At 42.2% G+C, this 22773-nt stretch overlaps 1 protein-coding gene across 1 annotated transcript; it reads left to right on the top strand.

The window, feature by feature from the left end:
• Positions 1-242: 242 nt before the first annotated feature.
• On the top strand, positions 243-22180 carry plcd3a (phospholipase C, delta 3a). The gene is made up of 15 exons (XM_073493914.1): positions 243-473; positions 10109-10273; positions 13757-13985; positions 15434-15563; positions 16055-16280; positions 17696-17897; positions 18199-18343; positions 18637-18789; positions 18881-19033; positions 19123-19273; positions 19417-19533; positions 19763-19941; positions 20165-20300; positions 20572-20721; positions 20811-22180. Exons 1-15 carry the CDS (start codon positions 383-385, stop codon positions 20951-20953), a joined length of 2370 nt encoding a protein of 789 aa, XP_073350015.1. The 5' UTR covers positions 243-382; the 3' UTR covers positions 20954-22180.
• The last annotated feature ends 593 nt before the right edge of the window (positions 22181-22773 follow it).

Here is a 22773-nt window from a genome sequence, read left to right as displayed (position 1 = left end):
ATCCAATAATACTTTTATATATATCAAAGATCATTATGTGTTCACAGAGCTTTAAAAAGTTTCAAGGACCATCCCTGGTTCATGTTCCTCCGTGTTGCTTGGGGCAGGAGGAGGAGGTGGAGGTGCGTAAAGTGCGCGCCTTGTTTGGAGTCATATTACGCACAGGCATGGAGAGAGCGCAGCGCCGGGGAGGGACTCTTCTACATGTGGAAAAGGAATAACTTGCGCTCGGCTCTCTCTCTCTCTGTCTCTCTCTCTCTCTCTGCTCGAGGGGGCTTTCTGGGGCAGCACGAAATCTGCAAGACACCTGCACCCCCAGACTTTAGCATTACCCAGAGTCCAGAGCCTTTAGCCTGCAGTCATTGTCGCTGCAGTCGTGATCATGTTAGGAAGCGGGAAGTCAGCGGCCACCGGTCCCACAGAGGAGTGGAGGAAAGTGGCAGAGAAGGCGATGGAGCCCGGCAGGAGACTCGGTGAGGAAACAATCCAAACTTTTCACATCAGCGCGAGGACTGAAATATGTGTCCGTGTCACTTGATCGTGGGGAAATGTTGAGCGGTCACTTGTTTTTCTCCTGTGTTTTAACCGCAGACAGTCCTGATATGAACTTATCAGTCATTCCTGACGTGTTTCTGCAGGAGGTGTGCTGATATCTTTTGTTTCAGACGTGATAAAGAGGCTTCAATCATGACTTTTAAAAAGATATTCTGTGTTGTCAACACCCTGAGTATAATATTTATTTATGCAGCAGGAATGTGATGTTTGTATCCTTCTAAAAAAAGATGAGAGGATTAGTTACATTCGTCCTGATTACTGACTGACACCGGTGAACAGTGCTGTAAAAACAAAAAGTAAGTACTTGAGTCAAAGTAAACATATCATGAAATATTACTAATATTATTAAAAGAGTACTTTAAGTTTCAAAAGTAATTTTCTGGCAATAAATGTACTTGAGTATCAAAAATACATGTATGTTCAGTATAAACTGTCTACAAAGCTTCGATATCCAGTAAAATAAATACATTTAAAACTGTGACACTTACTGTGGAGTCTGTGAAGTAACCAGTGATTGAATGTAATTAAGTACATTTACTCAAGTACTGTACCTAAGTACACTTTTGAGGTACTTGAGCATTTCCATTTTTCTGCTACTTTATACCTGCACTGCCCTACTTTTTACTATTTTTACTTCACTGCATTTATTCGATAACTTTAGTTACTAGTTACATTGCAGATTACATGCTGCGTCATAAAAATGTTGAATATCGTAGATCATAGTGTAGAAAATATATGTAAATACATGTTTAATTCTGTTGTACTTGTACTTCTGAGACTAAAGCACATTTAAATCACTGCTAGTGAATGAACTTTAAGCATTATATTTGGGTAAAGTAATATTTTAATAGGATTACTTTACTTTCACTGCAGTATGACTTTTGAGTACTTTGTACAACACTGCTAGTAAGTGAAGTTATCATTAACAAATGTCGTGTAGATGTAGAATATTCTCCTCGACATGCAGTCGAGTGGACGTGTGAAGTAGCAGAAACTGGAGATACTCAAGTAAAGTAATTAAGTACAAGTTACTTCAAGTAAATTAACTCAGTCGCTGGTAGTAAATGAACATCCAGCACGATATTTACTGTCTGGCTGGTTATGTGCTTGTGTCCTGGTTCATGTCATTTAATTAGAGAAAACAGAGTAAGACAGCTTTTACTGAGAATGACAGAGTTAATGACAGCTCACTGACACATCAAACACAGCTGTAATGGACTGTGTGTGTGTGTGTGTGTGTCAGTGTGTGTGGGTGTGTCAGTGTGTGTGGGTGTGTGGGTGTTAGCTGAAGAGATCATGTGTTTATGAAGAGCTGAACTGCTCACGATAACCCACTGCTGTGATTCAGGCTCCTCACCACGTCCATCCCGGCCCACTCCCTCTCAGCCCGACACTCCACACACGCCCTCTGAGTTAGTTCACTGTCACACCTCACCCCAAAATAGACACCTGCTGAGCAGCGACAGAGCACCTGTCAGCATCCCTGAAAAGACACCACCATTCATGCTGCGCGACCTATTTATGCCACGCAAATGTAGAATATGCTCGCAGCCAATGATCTGCTGTGAAATTCACTGATTTGTTCATTATATGTGGCAGCTTTAAGTCAAGTCAGGTCAGCAGCAGGACAGCTGGAGCCGAAAAGGACCCTTTGATACTGTAGTTACTAGTTTCTTTGCAGTTTTCACGCTGCATCAGAACCATTAGTGAATTTTATCCACAATCAGATTTTTAAATGATTCAGATAATCAGAGAAATGCTGAATATTGGATCCAATAATTGGCCAGGCCGATGCTCAATCGACCCATCACATACAGTACGTACATACTTTTTTTGCTTCAGGGCTCCAGGGTGTCGCTATTTTAGTCACACATGCATCCAAAAATCTGTCATGTGAGACTCAACATTTTCATTGGCAGATACATTTTTAAACAAATGAAGTTATCGTAATATCTTGTTACGTGTGCCGTGATTTAAATGAAGTGTAACATGTATTTGCATCTTTATTCCTGTTAACAATTATTAACATAATGTGTTAAGAAATTAAATGAAAACTTATTATTGGCTGCGCCTAAATTATGTGCTGGTGCTCTAAACGAACCTACGAAAACGTCCACCGGTGCTACAAGTGTGAAAAGTTAGCCTGGAGCCTTCTACTTACTGCTACTTTTGATACTTAAGTGCATTTAATATCAGATACTTTAAGACTTTTACTCAAGTTCTTATCATGTGGGGGACTTTTACCAAAGATATCTTTACTTTTAATCAAGTTTTGCACTTTTTGCCCCTAAATTATGTGCTGGTGCACCTAGATGAAAAAGTTAGGCGTACCAGTGCGACCAGTGGGAAAAGTTAATCTGGATCCTTGTACTTGTACTTTTGATATTTAAGTACAAATTACTTTTGATACATTTACTTTCACTTTTACTCAAGTACTATTTGTCTGGGAAACTTCCACTTTCACCAAACTCATATTTCAACACAATATCTTCAGTGTTATTCAGGCGTGACGTTTGGGTACTTTTTGCAACACTTCTTCTAACAAAGTAGGAGGAGGAGTTTATTTTGGCATTCGGTCAAATAAAATCCTCCTGCAAACATTTAATTCCCGAACACTGAACTCATGTTTTGTCATGTTTTTGGAGCAGTGAGTGAGTGTTCAGGGAACTTTGACACTATGTCGAAACTCTGACACTATGCGGACACTTGTTGAAGCATTACTGATGTTTGAGTTGTGAAACTGTATCTCTGTGCCTGAAAATGTTAGACGCAACTAATGCTATATTTGAGTGTTCCTCTAATACCGACTAATGAGCCAGTTAGGTCACCCTAGCCGCTCCACCCCGACCCCTCGCCACCATGTGTCGTCATAAATCAGTCAGGTGGCCTTCAACCCGCCGTGTCCTAAATGCTCTTTAATCCTGACTCACATCAAAGGCCAGACAGCACATAGTTCTGTCATTTCCAGCGAGTTGAGAGTGTGATGTGGTGTCGCTAGGACGGCTTGTTTGCTCGATCACTGTAAGCCCTTTCCTGCAGATAAGGCCTGTGAGCCTGAGATTTGTTTGTTTTGAGATAATCTATGTTTGAATCAGACAGGTGCACATATGGATAAATATATTCACCTCCACACTCGTTCCCAGAGGGGCTTGGCTGGTGGATTTGATTTCAGAGAGACTCGGAGCTTGTCGGCGGTGTTGTTAACTCTAGAGCTCTGTGACGCTGTGACGCTGAGAGACAGCGATTAGCTTTGAGTGAGAACAAACAGTTTTTCCTGCGTACGCTCAGCGTTTACACAAACAAAGTCCGTGGTTTGACTTTATGGGTTTCGACTAGAGGTATGAGTTCACAGGTGGCACCTATGGAGGTGTATTTGCTGTGCAGACAGTCAGCATCAGCTGTCTTGGTGAAAAATACCTTGAGAATGAATGGATGGATTTTTTTGGGTGTTTTGTCATGAATACAACTATATTCAGACAACACTGAGCTCACAACACACAACAAAGAGTCATGTTGTGTGTTGTGGCTTTTCCTAATTTAATTAAAGGGGAATTATGTAACAATTTGCAGCTATTTTTATGTATTAATCACTTTTTTATTGACCATGTGTGAGCTGATTGTAACGTGATGTGAAAAATTAGACCTTCCCTCGCCTCTCTCAGTCGATACAAGCCCGAGGATGATTTATTGAAGTTGTTTAATGCTGCAGCAGAGCAACAGTAGCTAACGTTAGTTTAGAAACGGAGTCTGCTAACATAAACTAACGCCCGGCTTCAAGCACGACACAGAAGTCCCACAGATTTCCCGTAAAGCTGTTTATAAACAAAGGTGTGAGGTGATGTGATGTTTGAGAACTTTATCCAGTGATGCATTACTTGTTGGGATTTCAGAGACCGCACGGTAAATACAATCCATTTCCACCTGCTGATCAGTGTAAACATAACACACCGTGTGGTTTCCATCACTTCATAAAGTGCTCGTCTGACAAATAGCTCGCACCGAGAAATGTTAACTAACAAATGAGAAACGCTTTGCTCTCAGTCAGCACCTGCAGCTGAAAGTGGCTGATGATTTTATGTTACATAATACGATTGTGTCAAGTCGGTGGTCAACAAAAGCAAATGATTGCAGTCAGGGTTTTATTTGTCTACACATTTAGGTTTAATGTGGTCAGAATAAAAGAAAACATTAAGCTTTTGCAGTTATTATTATTATAATTTTAAAAATACTGCAGTGGATCTGTGGGATCCTAAACACAGAGGAAGCACAGGCAAGCTCAGATCAGATTTATGGACCTTCATGACTGCATTCATGAATCATTGACAAAACATTTGGCATATGATTATAATTCTGTCGTTGGCTTCATGCTTTTTTAGACGTTAACAACTTTAACACATCAAAATTCAACTACCGTTCCAATTTTTGATCATCTTTACACCAGAATATGTGAATCATCACACAGGACCGGCTCTGTTTGTCTCCTGGATATCTTTAAAACCTGTCCACCTCAGTAGCTGCAGGAGGATTCCCGAATGATCTTTGGCCTCCAGATAACAGAGCTCGTATCTCTGTTCGTCGTGCATACTGTGCATGTTAGGATCATACACATCACTCCCACACTGTATTCACAGACTCCTCACCGTGTGGTCATCTCGTGTTTATTAATGAGGCCATGAATGATGTATCCCTCGTTATGAAAGACAAAGAGAATATGAGAATAGACTGCTGTGTGTTTTCAGCTCAATACAAAGAGGATGCTTTGCTTTCATGTTTGACTGTGTGCCGTCCAAAAAAAAACCCCATTGGCAGTAATTCTGCATTTCAAAATCCCACAATTTGTTTCTAATCCTTTTTCTGGTGGATCTGTTCTCAGATCAGACGATGTCACAGTCTTTCCTTAGCTCAACTTTTAATTTTCATTAAAGACTGGACCTTGCATGACGAGATGCAGAAAAGGACCGCCTGACCCGTCTTGCGGGGACAGAATTGAGAAAATTGAATTGACCCTCCACCCATATCACATCGGCAACACCCCGACTCGTCTATCTTGGTGCGAGTGTTGAATCCTGGCTAGCCGACGCTCGTGACAGTTGTTATGCTGAGAGAAACGTGAACCGTGTCCCAGGAGGAGCTGGTATGTGGGCCTGAGTGAAGACGACTCATGCAGACACAATCTATTACTGACCAGCTGATGTGGTTGTTTTCCTTCAGCTCCTCCTTCAAGTTTAGGAGCCCCCCCCCCCCCCCCCCCCCCCGCTGCTCACAGGGCCTATACACCCTGCGGGCTGCTGATCCAGCAGTTGTTTATACAAGAGGCAGCTATTTAACAGTTTTACAGATTTTTAGAGATGCACTTTCACCGCTCTGGTCCATAGTGACATATCTCAACAACTATTGGATGGATTACCATGAAACTGTATCCGAACGTTCATGGTCCCTCGATGAAGAATCCTTGAAACGTTGACGACTACCTGACTTTTCATTCAGCTCCAAATTTAACAGGTGATGAATCCGAATGACCTTTGACTCCTCTGTCTCAGCAAGCTTTTGATGGATTGTCATTAAAGGGTAACTTCGACAATTTTACAAGTTGATGTGTGTTCTCAGGTCTTGGGGACGACTACTACAAATGTAAACAGAGTAGTGTAAAGTCTTTTGTGGCGCCAGAGGAAGCTGCTTGTAATCTGATGAATTTCCTTCAAGGATGTCATTCAGTTGCATTGTGGGTAATGTGCTCTTATAACACTGTTGTGAACGGTTAAAAAACAAATGATTAAAACCGATACAGCAGATCCAGAGATATCACCTTTTTTATTCCGACCATACTTCTTCCCTTTCAAAACCTGGGGCCTACATTACCCACAATGCAACTTAGCCGCTGAGTGACATAATATTAGCACGCTGTTGTGCTAATCTGAGATGGTAAACATGATAAACTGTTGCCATCATGAGCGTGTCAGCATGGTGATGTTAGCATTTAGCTCAAAACACCACTGTATAAAGACACGGCTAGCGTTGAGGCTTTATCTTTTCATTTTAATTTGGCAAATACCTGCACGACTAATGACAATCCAGTCAACCGCACCTGTGTTTAGTGCTAATGTTAGCATGCTGTTGTGCTAATCTAAGATGGAAAACATTGATAAACATTATACCGTTGCCATCGTGAGCTCAAATCACTGCGTAGCTTTGCAAAGATTGTATACTCTTCTTGTTGTTTCGTACTTTCTTTCCTCTCCAACATTGCTGCATTTCTAGGTTACACTCCTGTGCAGTGTTGACATTCTTGCTTTAGATCACATCACCATGGTTGCTAGCCTAGCATGCAGGGCTGTGACCATGTAAAGAAGTGGATGTCAACCAGATTTTCAGTGGGAGGCCATGACAACAAAACACGATTCAGCGCTCTAGCTTGAAGAATCATGCCCATCCCTCGATATATAAAACCCTCATGAATAGGCTTTCAGGAGTGTGTGGTGTTGGCTGCACCACAGTTGCAGACTTGTGCGCACTTGTCCTGTTGTGGTTAGATATTAAAAACCATGCAGGTAGGGAAGCGATGTTGCTCAAGCTGGAGAAGCAGTAATAAAAGGTGAAGCGGTGGGTTGAGACAGAGGCAGTTAATGGCTGTTTGGGCAGCTTATCGTGGTCAATGACCTGCACTTAATCAGGTCCATGTGCTCTGCTTGTGGGAATGCCTTACATGTGGTAACAGCTTGGACTAACAGGCTTGTTGTGTATGGCGGCTTTGTAGGGGGATTTCTTTGTGTTTGACCATGATGGGGAGGAATCCACGGCTCCAGTTTGCTTCGAGTCAGGAGAGAGGAGGGGGGGAGAGCAGTTTCTGTTGTGCTGTAGCTTGGGGGGCCCTTTGAGGATCTTCAGCCATTTGGCACCGACAGTATGGCGATTTAAAGCAAAGAGAAAAGAGAGAATGCCAACTGGGTCTGGACAAATCTTCAGGGGTGAGCAGAAGAGGCTAAGCCATGAAGAATAATGTGACAAGAGAGAGAGTTTGTTTAGACTTCTCCCTTGAACAGCCCTGGAAGAGAAACGAGCTCTGTGAGAGATCCCATTCATCCACCAGCAAGCAATGAGGCGCAGCTGAACGTCCCTCACTTCACTGTAAAGCTGTGGTTGCATTATTTTGTCATAAAGAAGTTATTTCTATCACCAGATTCTTGACTAAACCTGTGATTTGTTTTGCGTTGCACATTTTTTTTACACCTATTTTGCAAAATACATATTTGCACCATGCAGCTCCTTCAAACCAGTTTTGACCCCGAACGTCTGAATATTTTTACATCACTTATCTGAAAACATTCATCTCTTGTTTCTGGGGGGAAATTTGGCCTTTACATGTCGTCCTCACTCACTGTTTCCACAGATTTCTTGGCAACTCTATACTGTTAAAAAACAAAGTCAGATGTCTGGCAGCAAAAGTTGCCAAGCAGTTCCCCTGAAATTACAGTGAAATACTACGTGACTCAACAATGAATTACTGTGAAATTCCCTGTATACATTATTTGTAACTTTACGCCCAAATGTTTTAGATTTTCATCGCATAAAAACAAGTCTACAATCTGAAGGTTGTTTTTTCAAGTAAAAATGAAGAAAATGTATTTAAAGTATTGCTCAAAATATTCTTAAAACTTTCAAATAAAAACTAAAATTGCACTGAAACATACTGGAATCACTTTAACCTCACATTTTGTTAGGAATCGGATATTTTTATGGCATCACAGATCATTTTTTATTGAAAAACAATCAAAGAATCTTCAATCAGTTAATCATAAAGTCTTCCTGCACATATAAAATGTAGTATATATTGTGTATTCACAAGATCTCACTGTTACAGCGCTGTATAGTATGCTGTATCAAATAATGTCAAGGCTGCCCCCACAAAAACAAACTGACCAATATATTTTAGTAATTTGGTCCAAAGAACCTGAAATGTATTCAAATAATGAACTAAATAAGAGTTGTTTCACGAATTTGGAGGGAAAAACACACTATTATACTACAAAAGAACCTGTTGAGTAAGTCTTACATCATTTTACATTTGACTCATGCAAAAATGTCCTCTGAGTCTGCTGTGTTTGAACTTTTGGAGCGAGAGCGAGGAAGCGACTGTTTAAACTCTCTCCTTTCAACTTCAGTCCAAAATCAGCCTGAGCTTTAAACTAGAGCTACAACTAACACTTTTGTATTGTATCTGTATTTTTCATTTAAATATTTAGTCCGTAAAATACTAGTTTCATCTTCAAATTGCCAAAATCTAACTAACAAGTTACACTTCAGCTCTGGTAAAAATGGTCTTGTAAATCCAAAAGCATTGCCAACATTTAGATATACAATAAATCACAAAACCAAACCAGTTACTTGTTTTCTTCTGTGTTTCAGTGATATTACATAACCGGACTTTACCTGAAGTCAACTTAAAGCTTTATTGTGTGTTCACATTGTCTATAGATCCCACAGGCCTCCTCTCTTTCATCTTTTATTGTCTCCTAAAACACGCCCAGATCCTTTCAGTGCTCAAAACAAATAATAAATCTGTTCTCTGGCTCTGCATTTGTTTTAGCTTCTTGATTATATTTCCACAGCCGGGCAGAACGCTCTGAAACTTTCCATACTGTAACTGCTTCTCTGCTGTCCGTTGGCCTGCTGCTGCCCCAAGAGAGGAATAAATCTATAAATTATCACGGCTGATTCATTTTCTCTGCATTCGATTTCTCGCAGATTTATTCTGACTTTAAGTATGTTGTTAATTCTTAGAAGAAAGTCTAGACTGGAAAAAACCACACAGAGAAACATCTTTTAAAGACATTTTTGAAGACAGCCTTGACACTGACACCTATAACCGGTATCAACTTCTGGTCATTTTGTCCAAAGTTTGTATATAAAACACAGGCTTTGGTTGAAGGTATAAGCAGAGAAGTGTTGACTACAGTCAGTTCACTGACCTCAGTCTGCTTTCAGAGAAATATACCGAAAAAATCTACATTACTTATATAACTTAGGTTATGAATGTACCTACGTTACGTGCGGCTTCCTAGAATAAATAAAAATAATAAAACAGATTAAAAAAAACATACTACATTGTGATAAAAACATGTATAACACAGTTAAATGTCATGAAAGAGCTAAATCAATCATTGGATGATACATATGGATAAAAATAGCATCAGTGTTCACATTTTTGGGTGTGATCGAGACATTTCTTGGCATTACACTTGAATAAATGCTATGATGGAGACCTCCTTATACACCTTACGCTCTTTATACTGCTCTGCCTGACTTCCTCCTTTGATGTCGTTATAATTACTGTGGCCACTAGAGGTCGCTGTCCAGCAACAAACGTAAATATGGATCATAATAATCTGCTTTAACATTCGACCTCTATCGTTGTTTTTCTGATGTGGACAGCCTGGTTTCTAAACCGTATATGACTGTGTATCTGACGTGGACTTTTTAGGAAAAATGTACTTCAACTTCCTGTTACTCAGTGCCAAACTGCATCACATTTTTCTTTTTGGTGTGTGTACTACAGGGCTGGACAACGAGGACATACGCACGATGATGCAGGGCTCCAACATGGTGAAAGTTCGCTCGTCGAGGTGGCAGAAGAGCCGAAACATGCGGCTGCTGGAGGACGGACTCACCGTGTGGTGCGAGTCCACCAAGAGCTCCCGCAAAGCCAAAGCCCAGCAGACATGTGAGTACCGCTGAAGCTCGGCTTCACGATCAGGGAGAGCGTGTGTGCGGGCCGGCTTGATCAGACTAATCATCAGGAGGGAGGATTTGAGGAAGCAAAGGAGCAAGAGGAGAAGTTTGGGGTGAGGGAGGAAGTGGAGCTCTGAAAGCGAGAGCTCTGATGAATAGGAAGTGGTCTTCGAAGATGAAAAGGAGGAAACTCAATATCAGATTAGGAAAGCGATTTGCCTGAAGGGAAGCTTATCTACCAGGGAGTCGTGTAGACGCAGACCAGCAGGCCTTCCAGCAGCCCAGCGCAGACTGGGATGTGAGTCAGCCAGCTTATTGTTCAGAGTTGTTGAGCTGTTTTATCTTGGCTCTATCTAATGCCCTCCCCTCTACCTCGCCTTATTAAAGGGGTAGCTTATATCCTCGGTGAGTGAGAAGACTCTGCAACCAACTGTACTTTATGTGACAGATTTATTGAACAATTACCTAGACGGGGTGAAGAGTCGGTTAAAGTCCAGATCACAGGGTCAAACTGGTGTGAGCTCTCTAATGGCACCATTTCCCACAATGCACCAGGAGTGGTTTTCCTGTATTTTTTGGCCTCTAGCCGTGTGAGGATGTAATATTTAATCTTAAGGGCGTAGGTTTGTTTTCAGAAGTTGGGCGGGGGGCCATTTCAATCAAAGGTGCCTCAACAACAACAACAAGTATATTTATAGAAATGTAACGTCTTTAACCATTTCCAGTGTGCACAGTGAACCTTTAAACTAATTGTTTTAGTTTTGTCTTTAGTGCACTGCCTTATTCACTGCATTATCTTTGACCCATGATCCGTTCTAGCACCTTTTTGGATTATTATCTTTAACAATAATATTGATAATGATGATAATAATAATAAATTGTATTTATAAGCGCCTTTTAAGTCACCCAAGGACACTTTACAAAGTGAAATGCAAACAGTCGATACATGAAGAAGACAATAATGATACAAGAACAGCAAACCACATCAAAAATAAATAAAAATAAGCTGAATAAACAAACTGACCTTAAAGAACAACACGTTTCATACTGTATTACTTTGTTTATATTTGGCGGACCCTGCCACCCTTCTAGCTTCAAACAGCGTTCTGGACCTTATTTTCCTCTGAGGACAGCTTGTTGTTAACAGTTAAGTTATCTGCTAGTTAGACAGAAGTAATTGAATCGTTTTGTAACTTGGCTGGACTGACCCTGGTGACCTGAGTGAAGTTTCCTCTGAGGGGAAAAATACATCTGGTGATACTGTGTTTATTCAAAGAGGCCAAGAGTGGGAGTCAGCAGCGACCTCTGTAACAGAGACGATGCAAAACAAACCAAAAACAGAAGTGAGATTAATGTTTTTTTTCGATCACAGCAGATAACAGGAAACTGAGACAAAACGCACCAGGTAAAGTTTGAAGACAGGTAACCGCGACTCTGGACAGGCCCGCAGAAGTATTTAAGTATTTAAAGCGTGGGTGAAATAATTAAACTCTAACGATTCTTCTCAGAGAGGAACTAAAGCAGAACTTTACCTCAGAACTGGACTGTGTCCATGACGCACGCATTGATTTAAACCGTCACGTGTTAACTGTACTGGGACGCTGTGTCCAAGCACGCGTGGTGATGTCTTTGAAGAAGTTATTCAGAAAAATCAATTTGAGGATGTCAGCATGTAGGACACTCTCGTTACAGCTCCCATTTGCAGCATCTCAGAGTTACACTGGTGGCCTCAAAAAACAGGAAAGAGTCAGTAAAACAGGGACTTTCCAAACAATATAAATGCTGAGAAGATTACAAAATGAGCTCTTTAAACCTCAGCAGAGTTGTTTCATCTGCCTCACTTTCCATATTTAAACAAAAGCGATTACTCGAAATTAGACTTTGTTATTTCCTTGCAATGAATATTAACTGCAGGGGAGTTAGAGTAGAGGTGAAGCAGTGTCAGCTGACATGCACAAGACCAATCTGTGTCACACTCCTTTACTTTCTTCCTCATTGCTTGACCTTTGTCTCTCCCTCCTCTTTTCTGTTTGTGCTCTCCGTCCTGATGTTGGTATGCAGTTTAATGCTAACCCCCGCTGGCCTTTCAGTGTGGATGGGTGGGTGGGCAGGTTTGTGGGTCAGCGAGTGGTGGTGGTGGTGGTGGTGGTGGTGATGAAGGCCGTCTCGATTGTGCTGCAGCGGCGCCAGAAATAGACTCGGAGTGGACGAGTCGCAGCTTGTAACACTCCTTACAACGATGACAACAGGCAGCGTGAGAGCAGATACTGATAATGCCACAGCGGCAGCCTGCTGAGGAGCATGTCTGTGTGCGTTTAAGTGTGTGTTTGTGCGAATCCAGGATTGAGGCTTGGCTTGGTTCCTCTTTTCCGAGCTCCAGGCGCTTCTCCAGGTCCAGTGTGATCTGACGCCTGCAGCTCAGCGCTCTGTCTTCTGCCTCAAAAGCACTTAGCATAGAATACAACACGTATTACTTCTGCGGCGCCTCTCTACACACACACGCTCACACACACTTGCATGTCACTTTTGCCATGTCTCTGGGATAAACCACAAAGAAGGAATGTGGAGTAATTTCGAAGAGGTGGATGGCAGAGGCTTTATGACCTCCAGTAAGAGAATGAGGCTATTGTCACTGTCAGACGCTGCTTATTACCCAGCTGAGTGATCGCCACACTGAAGGCGTCCCGGAGCAGAAATAGACGAGCTCCTGTGCTGAATAAAGTTGTTGTGTTAGGGGGCGGCTAGTAGCCGGAGTGTTGTTTGTGTTTGGCTGTCTTCTCCGGGTGTTGAAATGCAAACACGAGATAAACAGATCACATAAAATTACCCTATTAGAGGTAGGCCGAGGAATGTTTTCCTTAAGCAGCCGTCGTATGAAAACTGACGGCTATTGTAAAGTGAATTCTAGCTTATCTTATTCGTGTTATGAAATATATATTTCAAATTTCATGTCAGGTTTCATGTCTGTCAGGACAAGCGTTTGTTCAACAAGAAAACCCTTTTTTTTCATTTTCATTCCTTGTAACTGATAATAATAATCATAATACGAGTTGTTGAAACTCTACTTTTATGCATTAAACAACATGCCACACTAGAGATATTTCCATTAGCCTCAGCTGTACTTTGTCTTTAGCATGCTAACATGTTCACCTCAAACGGCAAACTTGCTTAACAGCGACATGTTAGCGTTATTTAGAGCTATTAGCATGCTAATGTTAGGATTTAACAGCCTCATAGAGCTGCTAGCATGGCTGTGGACTGTTTCTTCTTGATTTTACTTCATATCCCATAAATCAACCCTCCACATTATAACACGCAGCCACCATGTTGAGACAGAAGCCAGTATAAAACACATGGGACTGTTGCGTTTGACCTTTAGCCGCTCGGCTCCATGTGTTGTGATCTCCTGCTAAAACTGTGTTTACTCAACAACACGACAACATTTTTAGTCTGAACTCTTCCTCTCTTCTCCCAGTCGCAGTGACAGAAGTGGAATGCGTGCGTGAGGGCTGCCAGTCGGAGGCTCTGAGGCGTCTGTCCGGGTCGGTGAAAGAGAACCAGTGCTTCACGGTCGTCTTCAGAGGAGCCAGGAAGAGCCTGGACCTGCTGTGCCCCTGTGAGGTGGAGGCTCAGCGCTGGGTGAGAGGCCTCCGGGCTCTGAAGGACTACGTGGCCAACATGACTCAGAAGGAGAAACTGGACCAATATCCTGCCCAATTTCCAAGATGCTAAATTAAATATAGTGAGGCTGAGGCAGCACTGCTGTCACATGTGCCATCACATGTTCATAGCATAGCTAAGGTGAGCAGTAATGACAAGATAAAAAGCTCTGTCTAAATATAGTCCAACTATCACTGTTAATTACAGTGTGTTATAGCCAGAGGCTGAGCGTAGTCATCAGGTAGTGTTCTCTGTTTATATATTTTTAGTTTAGCCAAAATATAATCACCACTGTAATTACCTTGTTTATTTTTTTATCTGCTCTGTCTTATCATGTTTCATGGTGTAGGCTCTCAGTAGCCTAGGTGATGTTTGTCTTAAAGGCTGGACTGTGTATGTGTGGGCTTCCTGTGTTACAGGCAGGTGACAGCAAACTAAAATAAGTCTTGTTGCTATCGACACAGATACAGGCAGATACATTACATTTATTTGTGCAGATGCTTTTTTTTCCCCCCAAGGGATCAGAAGCCTCCAGTAAATGCGTTCTACCTGCATGGAAACAAGAGCCGGATCAAAAAATCGCCTTTTCATCGGTGTTTCCCAAAGCCTGAGATGACGTCCACAAATATCTTGTTCCTAAATAATAGAAACACCACTATTATGCAACACAGTTCACCAGCACTACAAACTACATCCTCCAAAATGATCCTAAGAGTGAATCAACAGCTGTTTAAAACAGTTTTAGACTCATTGCAGGACTTTTGTATGAGGCTGCATTAGTTTTAAGACAGGTGGACCTTATAAACTGGCAACTGAGTGTGTGTGCGTAAATATTTGCATTCTTAAATTTGTTTTGGGTTCCTGTAAAAGACCAAAACTCAGACCACGTTGTCTACGTGTATAAATAATAATAATTATAATCATAGTACTGTTATTTTACCTTAAATATCTTTTACAAGAGAGACTTGGCCAAGGTAGCAACTGTAAAAAAAAACATATATCTAAATGCAACATACTGTAAGCAACACGATATACAAAAACACAAAAGTCCATCTGTTCCTGGAAAGAAAAACAACCAAATGCGTCCTTCAACACATTCTTCACAGCGAGAGGTAGAATCTCGAGGGGCCCCGAACAAGGACTGTGAATTTTTTACATTAAAGTCACACTAGGAGAGGATCACCTCACAACTACTATGAAGAGGAGAAATTATTACAGCAGCCGGTAACTCTCTGCGTCTTTGTGGGCAAGTGATCAACAACAACCCCCTCGAGTAGGCAGGCAAGGACAGGGAAAAGAAAGAAACCTTGTGTGGCTCCACAGAAAACAGGACCCCCTGCCAGGGTGCACAATAGGTGCCAAGTGAAGTGCTTCACAAACAGAATGGAGCTCAGACTCTATCCTGGATGAAGGTGTCCACATGATGCATTCAAGTGTAAGATGTAAGCTTTTAGATTTGAGTTTGTTTTTTTTTGCCCTTAACCCTGCGAACTTGGATCCGAGGCTACCTGAGGAGAGCCGATCAGAACCAGGACGGCAAGATGAGCTACGACGAGGTCAAACGGCTGCTCCAGATGATCAACATCGACCTGAGCGAGCAGTACGCCCGCTCTCTATTCAAGGTCAGGGTCGTCTTTATGTGAGTTTTGAAGCACCTGTGGAACGCTGAGCACGGTCAGTAGATATTTGTATGGGCTCAGTGTGCTGCGCAGTCGAGAGTCTGTGTTCAATTACCAAGCCAGCGGCAAGCCAACCACTCAGCTCCGCTCCACAACATCTTTATCCCCTCCCACAACAAATCAAGAGCCAGTTATTTCTTTATTGTGGGGGATTACTGGCTGCTTTGTCCCTCAGCTCTCTATTACAGCTGAATTGTTGGTTTTATGCTCCTTCCTGATGCAATTTTTCAATCCTGACCCTCCTCAGAGAAGCATATTTTGAATGTAAGTTTGCACAGCTGGGCTGAATTATTATGAAGATGCTTCCCCTGCAGGTGATACGAAGCACACCCGAAATAAAAGCATGCTTTTGTTTTGATACGTGTCTATATTTCTCAGCGTGCGCTTGATTGTTTGTGTTTTTTAACCCATCCCGATCCCCCCGTGTGTCTCAGAGGTGTGACCGCTCCGGCGATGGTCGACTGGATCACATAGAGATCGAGGAGTTCTGCAGGGAGCTGCTGCGGCGGCCCGAGCTGGATGCCGTGTTCAGACACTATTCCAGTAATGGTTGTGTGCTCGCCACCGCAGAGCTGCGAGATTTCCTGGGAGACCAAGGAGAAGACGCCTCGCTGAATCACGCTCAGAGCCTCATACTCACTTATGAGCTCAATGACTGGGGTAGGTCCTGAAAGCACTCATTTAAGGCTTTAAAGGAAGAACCCACAACATTTTCATGTAGACACTGTGAGAGTCCCTTTTTAAGCTGCATCCAGACTGACAAAATAGTGATTTACCACTGAAGCAGTGAGAGCAGGTTTGTTTTAAGGAAATCTGAGTAGTAAGATGATGTATTTTTTAAAAAGACAAGCAGGAAATAAACTGTGTGGGAGACAGAAGTTTATGATACTTACATGCTGCGTTTGATGAACACCACTTTAATGGTTTTTAAAGTGTAAATCCAATCGCCGTGAGTAAAGAGCTAACGTTAAGCTTTAAACAAACTACGTCACGGTTGCCATACTTCAACGTCACCAACACCAAGCGTCCTACGACACTATACTATACTACTGTGAAGATGTCTTAAGCTTGTGTAAACCACAGAGAAGGGAACCAAAAGTGCAAAAACGCTGACTTAATCAGGTTTCAGGACTCACTTCTGCAGCACTAGCCGTCAGAAATATAGCATAGCAAAACTATTAAAAAGGAATGAAATGAAAATGAAATGCTAACAAACCCAAAAACAGAATACTACAGGAAAAGCGGGTCAAAGTACTGAAGGTACTTTTACTTAAAGGGGCTCTGTGTATTAAACAATTTGCCGCTATTTATGTCTACAAAGGATCTGACTTGTGCCTCGTCTCAGTTTTTCTCTCCTCTCCGCTAACAGAGAACAACAGTAGCTAATGTTAAGCTAAGTTTAGAAATGGAGTCCGCTAACATAAACGTTAGCACATACGTTAGCTCTAGTCAGGCTGTTGCAGCTACAGACCTGAGTGTACCAAATTGAGCAAGGGTGTGTTTTACGTAACTTTTTTATTTGTAAGTGGAAGAATGTTTTATTGAATCTTATGAAAGGTAAACAGACTCGCTTTAAAGGGGCTCTGTGGAGCGTCTGTGTTGTGCTGGAAGCTGCGTTAGCTTTGGCTTTTGCGGACTATATGTAAACTGCTACAAAATGTTACATAGAGTCCATTTAATGAAGATAAGGTGATAAAAATAAGCACGGTTTCCTCAAATCCAATCTTGTATGTATAAGTAAATATCTGTAAAACATTTTTAAGTTTCCAAAATACACGAGTGAATAGGGAGCAATGATTTCAACACATTTTGTCTGCCAAGTGAAGCGCCGAGCGTAAACATCACAACACAGCTTAAAATTAATGATGTCAACATAATTAATAAAAGAAGTAAAGATTTCCTTTTCCCCCAGACTGTTTTGCTTAGCAGGAGGCTGTGATTTAGCGGATCCGTCTCTTGTCCCAGCTGGTCTTCTTTTCTCAGTGCTAATATATTAATTAAACTCTCACCAGCTTTGCTGATAAACCCACTCAAAGATAACTGCCTCAGTGAAAACACTTTGCCGTTTATTGCAGCTCAGAAGAACCTGTTCATGACCCAGAACGGTTTCACCATGTACATGCTGTCCCGGGAGAACGACGTGGTGAACCCTGACCACGGCAGAGTCTACCAGGACATGAGCCGCCCTCTGTCTCACTACTTCATCTCCTCGTCGCACAACACTTACCTGACCAAGGACCAAGTTACCAGTGCCAGCAGCACTGAGCCGTACATCAGGTATTCAGACAGAGACTCAAACAGCACACATTTCAACTAGTTAAGATGTTTCTTAGTTTGTATGATCGTCCTGTGGTGTAAGATTAAAGGGACAGTTCACCCCAAAATCAAAAATAAATATTCCTCCTCTTACCTGTAGTGTTATTTATTCATCTAGATTGTTTTCGGCTGTAGTGATGTCTGCCTTCTCTCAAATATGATGGAAAAACAGTCAAATTTGGAGATTAGCTTATGTTGTACAGATTTCAGGTACAGAAAATGGAAAGTACTGACCCTTTAAGTACGTGTCTTTCACTGACAGGGCTCTGATTCAGGGCTGTCGCTGTGTGGAGCTGGACTGCTGGGATGGAGATAAAGGTGAACCTGTCATCTACCACGGCCACACTCTCACCTCCAAGGTGCCTTTCAAGGAGGTCATTGAAACCATTGGCCAGTACGCCTTCAAGGTAAAAAGGGAACTTGATTTGATGGCGATGGTGTAAATCCTCAGCTATGATAGTATGCCTGCTGCTCCTCGTTACTGCTAATGGAATAATTGAGTAGTCGTCAGTAAACAAATCCAGATTCCTGACTTTCACGGCCTGATGCACATCTTGCATACTTGGCTCAGAGGCAACCCTGTGGTATTTTGTTTTTGACATACTATAGCATCACTGTGTTAGCTCCTGCGTTGCTATTATGTGATCTAATTGCATTTTAATGGCTTGGCGTACACATTTTCCCGTGTGTCTTCCTGCAGGCGTCCCCGTACCCTCTAATCCTGTCCTTGGAGAACCACTGTTCTGTGGAGCAGCAGGCTGTCATGGCCAAACACCTCCGCACCATCCTGGGCGGCAAACTGCTCACCAAGCCCCTCAGTGCCCAGCCGCTAAAGGATCTGCCTTCTCCTGAGGTACAGCACACACAGCTGGTTCCTCTTTTCGAATGCCTCTGGCTGTCTGGTTTTCTAATGAAGTCATTTGTTCCAATGACCTTCGTTGCAGGAGCTAAAGGGGCGTATTCTTGTAAAAGGGAAGAAGCAGACTCCCCACCTGAGCCAGCTGGGCAAGAATGGCAGCTATGCCAGCTTCTCTTCAAGCTCTGATGACGAACTAGCAAACAGCAATAAGAACACGCCCAAGAAGGATCCTGCAAAGGTCAGTTCAGGAGGAGTCGTCTTTAAGCCCAAATTAAAGTGAACTTTTTCCATAATCTACCAATTTTCTCTTACGTTTGTCCTTCCCAGGTCAGTTGTAAACTGAGCCCAGAGCTATCAGACCTGGTGGTGTACTGCAGAAGCGTGCCCTTCCGTGGGTTTGAAAATGTATCTGAAAAACTACCAAGTGAAATGTCCTCCTTCTCTGAAAACGAGGCTCTCAAGCTCATCAAAGACACAGGTACGACAGTGGAAATAATTGTATTCTTGACATGACGGAGAGAGAGTCAGAAAGGTTTTGTGACATTGCAGCTGATTCTACAGAAAACAATAATCAGCCTCCAGTGTATCATGGCATGTGCTTTTCTATCTTTTCATTTGCAGGAAAGCTGTTTGTGAGACACAACAGCAGGCAGCTGAGCCGGATCTACCCCTCCGGCCAGCGCCTCCAATCATCCAACTATGATCCTCAGGAAATGTGGAACGGTGGCTGCCAGATGGGTTAGTACTCCAGGCTAGAAGCTAGGATGCTGCTCTGACTGCAGCAAATCAAGGCAATTCATTTGAAAAGCATTATGTGGTCAGTAAGTGCCAAACAAATGTAACACTGACTCTCATTTCTGCAAATTGCTGCTACACCACACCACAGCACAGTGATGTGATTCACTAAATGCTGAAATGTTTTCCATTGGCACTTGCTGCGTTACTGACTCCACTCTGTGCTGCGCAGTGGCTCTGAACTTCCAGACCCCCGGGGAGCAGATGGACCTGAACCAGGGTCGCTTCCTCCCCAACGGTCGCTGTGGATACGTCCTCAAACCGAGCTTCCTGTGCAGCCCCACATCCAACTTCAACCCAGAGATCACGGGAGGAGGGCCCGGTCACGTCCCCACCCAGCTGACCATACGGGTGAGTGGGCAGCTGTTGAGTAGCCTCCACTGAGGAAGTTATGTTTTTGTGCCACTGTATTTTTTTTGCTGTTTTTGTCTGTACATACATCTATTGCACGTCTGTCCCTCCACTGTTGCTCTTCCAAAGTTTTCTTCCCGTTGGTTTGACTTGAATATGATCTTGATAGATTTTCCCATCAGACTTTGATGTGAGAATTGACTGATTACATTTCGCTCTTCAGATAATATCGGCACAGCAGCTGCCGAAAATCAACACAGAGAAGGCGAGCTCCATCGTTGACCCACAAGTGTGGGTGGAGATTCACGGGGTGGCTATCGATAACGCCAGAGACAAAACCCAACGGATCGACAACAATGGTAATTCTGAGATTTAACAAAGTATTAACAAAAAAAGCTTCGACCCCGGTCGTTAAGTGTATGAATATTTGAAGCAGAGAGATAACACTGTATTTTATTTAAAGCTATTATTGATGGAAAAGAAGCCTTGTTTTGTAATAATGTAAATGCAGAAGGCAGCACAGATACTTGACATCTTTTTGTATGAGCCTTTCCTGTCCAGCGCCATGATTAGTTTGTTTAAGCTTCAGTGCTGGATGATGTATTTACAGCTCTTGTGCGCCCTCTACAGGCTTCAACCCTCAATGGAACTGCACTCTGAGCTTCCAGATGCAGGTCCCTGATCTGGCCCTGGTGCGGTTTGTAGTGGAGGACCACGATCACACTGCCAAAAACGACTTCGTGGGGCAGTTCACTGTACCTTTCACGAGCCTGCGGACAGGTGATCACACAGATCTACTCTGCACATGTTACAGAAGAGTCATCACTGTGGCGTGTTGTTTTTGTAATGTGTGTAATCTTTCTTCTCAGGGTATCGACACGTTCATTTATTGAAAGCAGATGGTTCCAGCCTGTCCCCCGCCACACTCTTCATCCACGTCAAAGTGTCCCGCAGAGGAGTTCCCATCAAAACTGTGTCCGAGCGTTTGGCCAAGGCCAAAGGCAAAGCATGACGTGCAGCTGAGCAGGACGGAAAGCTGCATTTTCTGACAACAAAAGGGGCTTTGGAAAAGAAGCTCTGAATGTGAGGAGAAGGAGAGAAAAGACTGCTGCTGCCAGCCAGTCTCACAGTTCAGACCTCAAGTGGTCCAATTTACACTGAGCCACTTCCCAACGCAGGAAGACGGATGTCGTTTATCAGAGATGAAGAAGCGCGCTGCCTCTTAGCAAATGAATTGCCTCGGGCTGGATAATGAATCCATGATGCACTGTGGGAGTATTTGGTCTAGTCTGTGCTGTGTGCTCCGGAAAAAGAGCACTGGGGATTCATGAAACACACCGATATGGGACTTGTTACAAAATTCATTTTTAGTGTTGCTAACGCTCATTTGTAGATTATCTCTTAATATGTCAGATAGAGTGAATATGTGTTACTTTATCCTTTTTTAATTTTTAACATTTTTACACTTAATCATGTGGCTTAAACTTTGATAGTTTGACAAAAAGCTTACTTAACTGAGGCGCTCACAAGTAGGAATCTAAGCATGACTGACTTTAATTAAAACATTAATATATTATTCTACAAATTATTGTTTCAGCTGATGTGATATGATGTTATACAGATGTAATAGTGTTTGAGCGGTCGTCGCTGGTTGTGTTCGAGAAGGTTGAACTACATGAAAAGTTTCTTCAGTTAGTCTTACCTGATACTTTAGATACTTGGCACTTTTAACTTCACTGTGGGGAAAGAGAAAACTATGCAGTATTTCCACAACTTACCAACAAACTTGAAATATAAACAGTATTAACTTACAGACAGATGTTTACTTATGCTCTTAAAAATGTCACTTGTTGTATGTGCCTCAGTAGATAGTCAAATGATGTTTTCATTTTGCATTATTATTCTTGTTGCCAATTCTTGTCCTGATGTTTCAGGTGTGGTTAAACACTAATTTGAGCAAACTAATGCAGCCACTAATTACTGTAGGCTACAGTGAAGCAGGTGATGCTCTTATAAGGAGGTTCCCTGAAAATAAATTGGCGCAGTAATGAAAGGTGCTGCACACGGATTACTGTAATTACAGGATGGGTGATCAGGATGGGGTTTTAGGAGCATGCAACAAATGGTGAGTGAAGTATGACTTTGCAGTTTTCAAAGCTTGTAGTCAGTGTTGTATGAATGGCAGTTGATATTATGTGTGCAAGAGAAAATACCTGTTTTCATAAAAGCATTAATAACATGTCGCTGTGTGAGTCCTTTTTTGTTTATGCAGAAGAAAGAGAGACAGACATAAATATGGGGGAATATGTTCACATCACGCTTGGTTTGCATTCAATTCTTGTTTACCTTCTAAATATTTAAACTCCTCTCAAGCTGATAAGCTGCAGGAGATCCAGAGAGCCAGTAAGCTGCATGTGGGCCAAGGCCAAAATCATTCAGGATGCTGCTACCATTTTATAATGACAAATAAATTAAAAAAGCAGAATGCAGAACACCATTATTCACCATTTTCTTCAGCTATCATGCCTTCAGCAGTGCTATACTGCTGTTTAATTAGAAAAGAATAGAAGGTCTCTGATGTACTTGCATTGGAGCGCACACTGGTCTGTGTGTTCTCAAAGTGATAAACTACTTTCTGTAGTAGTACCTCTATTAATAATGGCTTTATTAGTGGCAGTGTTGTAAAAAGTACCCAGAAGTCATACTTGAGTAAAGTTGAGATATTGATAGAACAATATAAATCAATTTAACTAAAGTTATCTGATGAATGTAGTGAGTAAAATGTACCATTGCCTCCAGAATGTAGTGGAGTGGCAGTATAAAGTAGCAGAA

This window comes from Pagrus major, chromosome 23 (assembly GCF_040436345.1).
Source record: "Pagrus major chromosome 23, Pma_NU_1.0".
Classification (NCBI taxonomy): Eukaryota; Metazoa; Chordata; class Actinopteri; order Spariformes; family Sparidae; genus Pagrus; species Pagrus major.
The sequence above is the reverse complement of the archived record's forward strand: the minus strand, read 5'-3'. Positions and strand labels throughout refer to the sequence as shown.

Excerpts from the sequence above, each read along its gene's own strand:
- plcd3a (XM_073493914.1), top strand. The coding sequence starts at position 383 with ATGTTAGGAAGCGGGAAGTCAGCGGCCACCGGTCCCACAGAGGAGTGG. Across the intron at positions 10,274-13,756 it reads AGCCAAAGCCCAGCAGACAT|TCGCAGTGACAGAAGTGGAA; the intron begins GTGAGTACCGCT and ends CTCTTCTCCCAG. Across the intron at positions 19,034-19,122 it reads CCAAGAAGGATCCTGCAAAG|GTCAGTTGTAAACTGAGCCC; the intron begins GTCAGTTCAGGA and ends TGTCCTTCCCAG.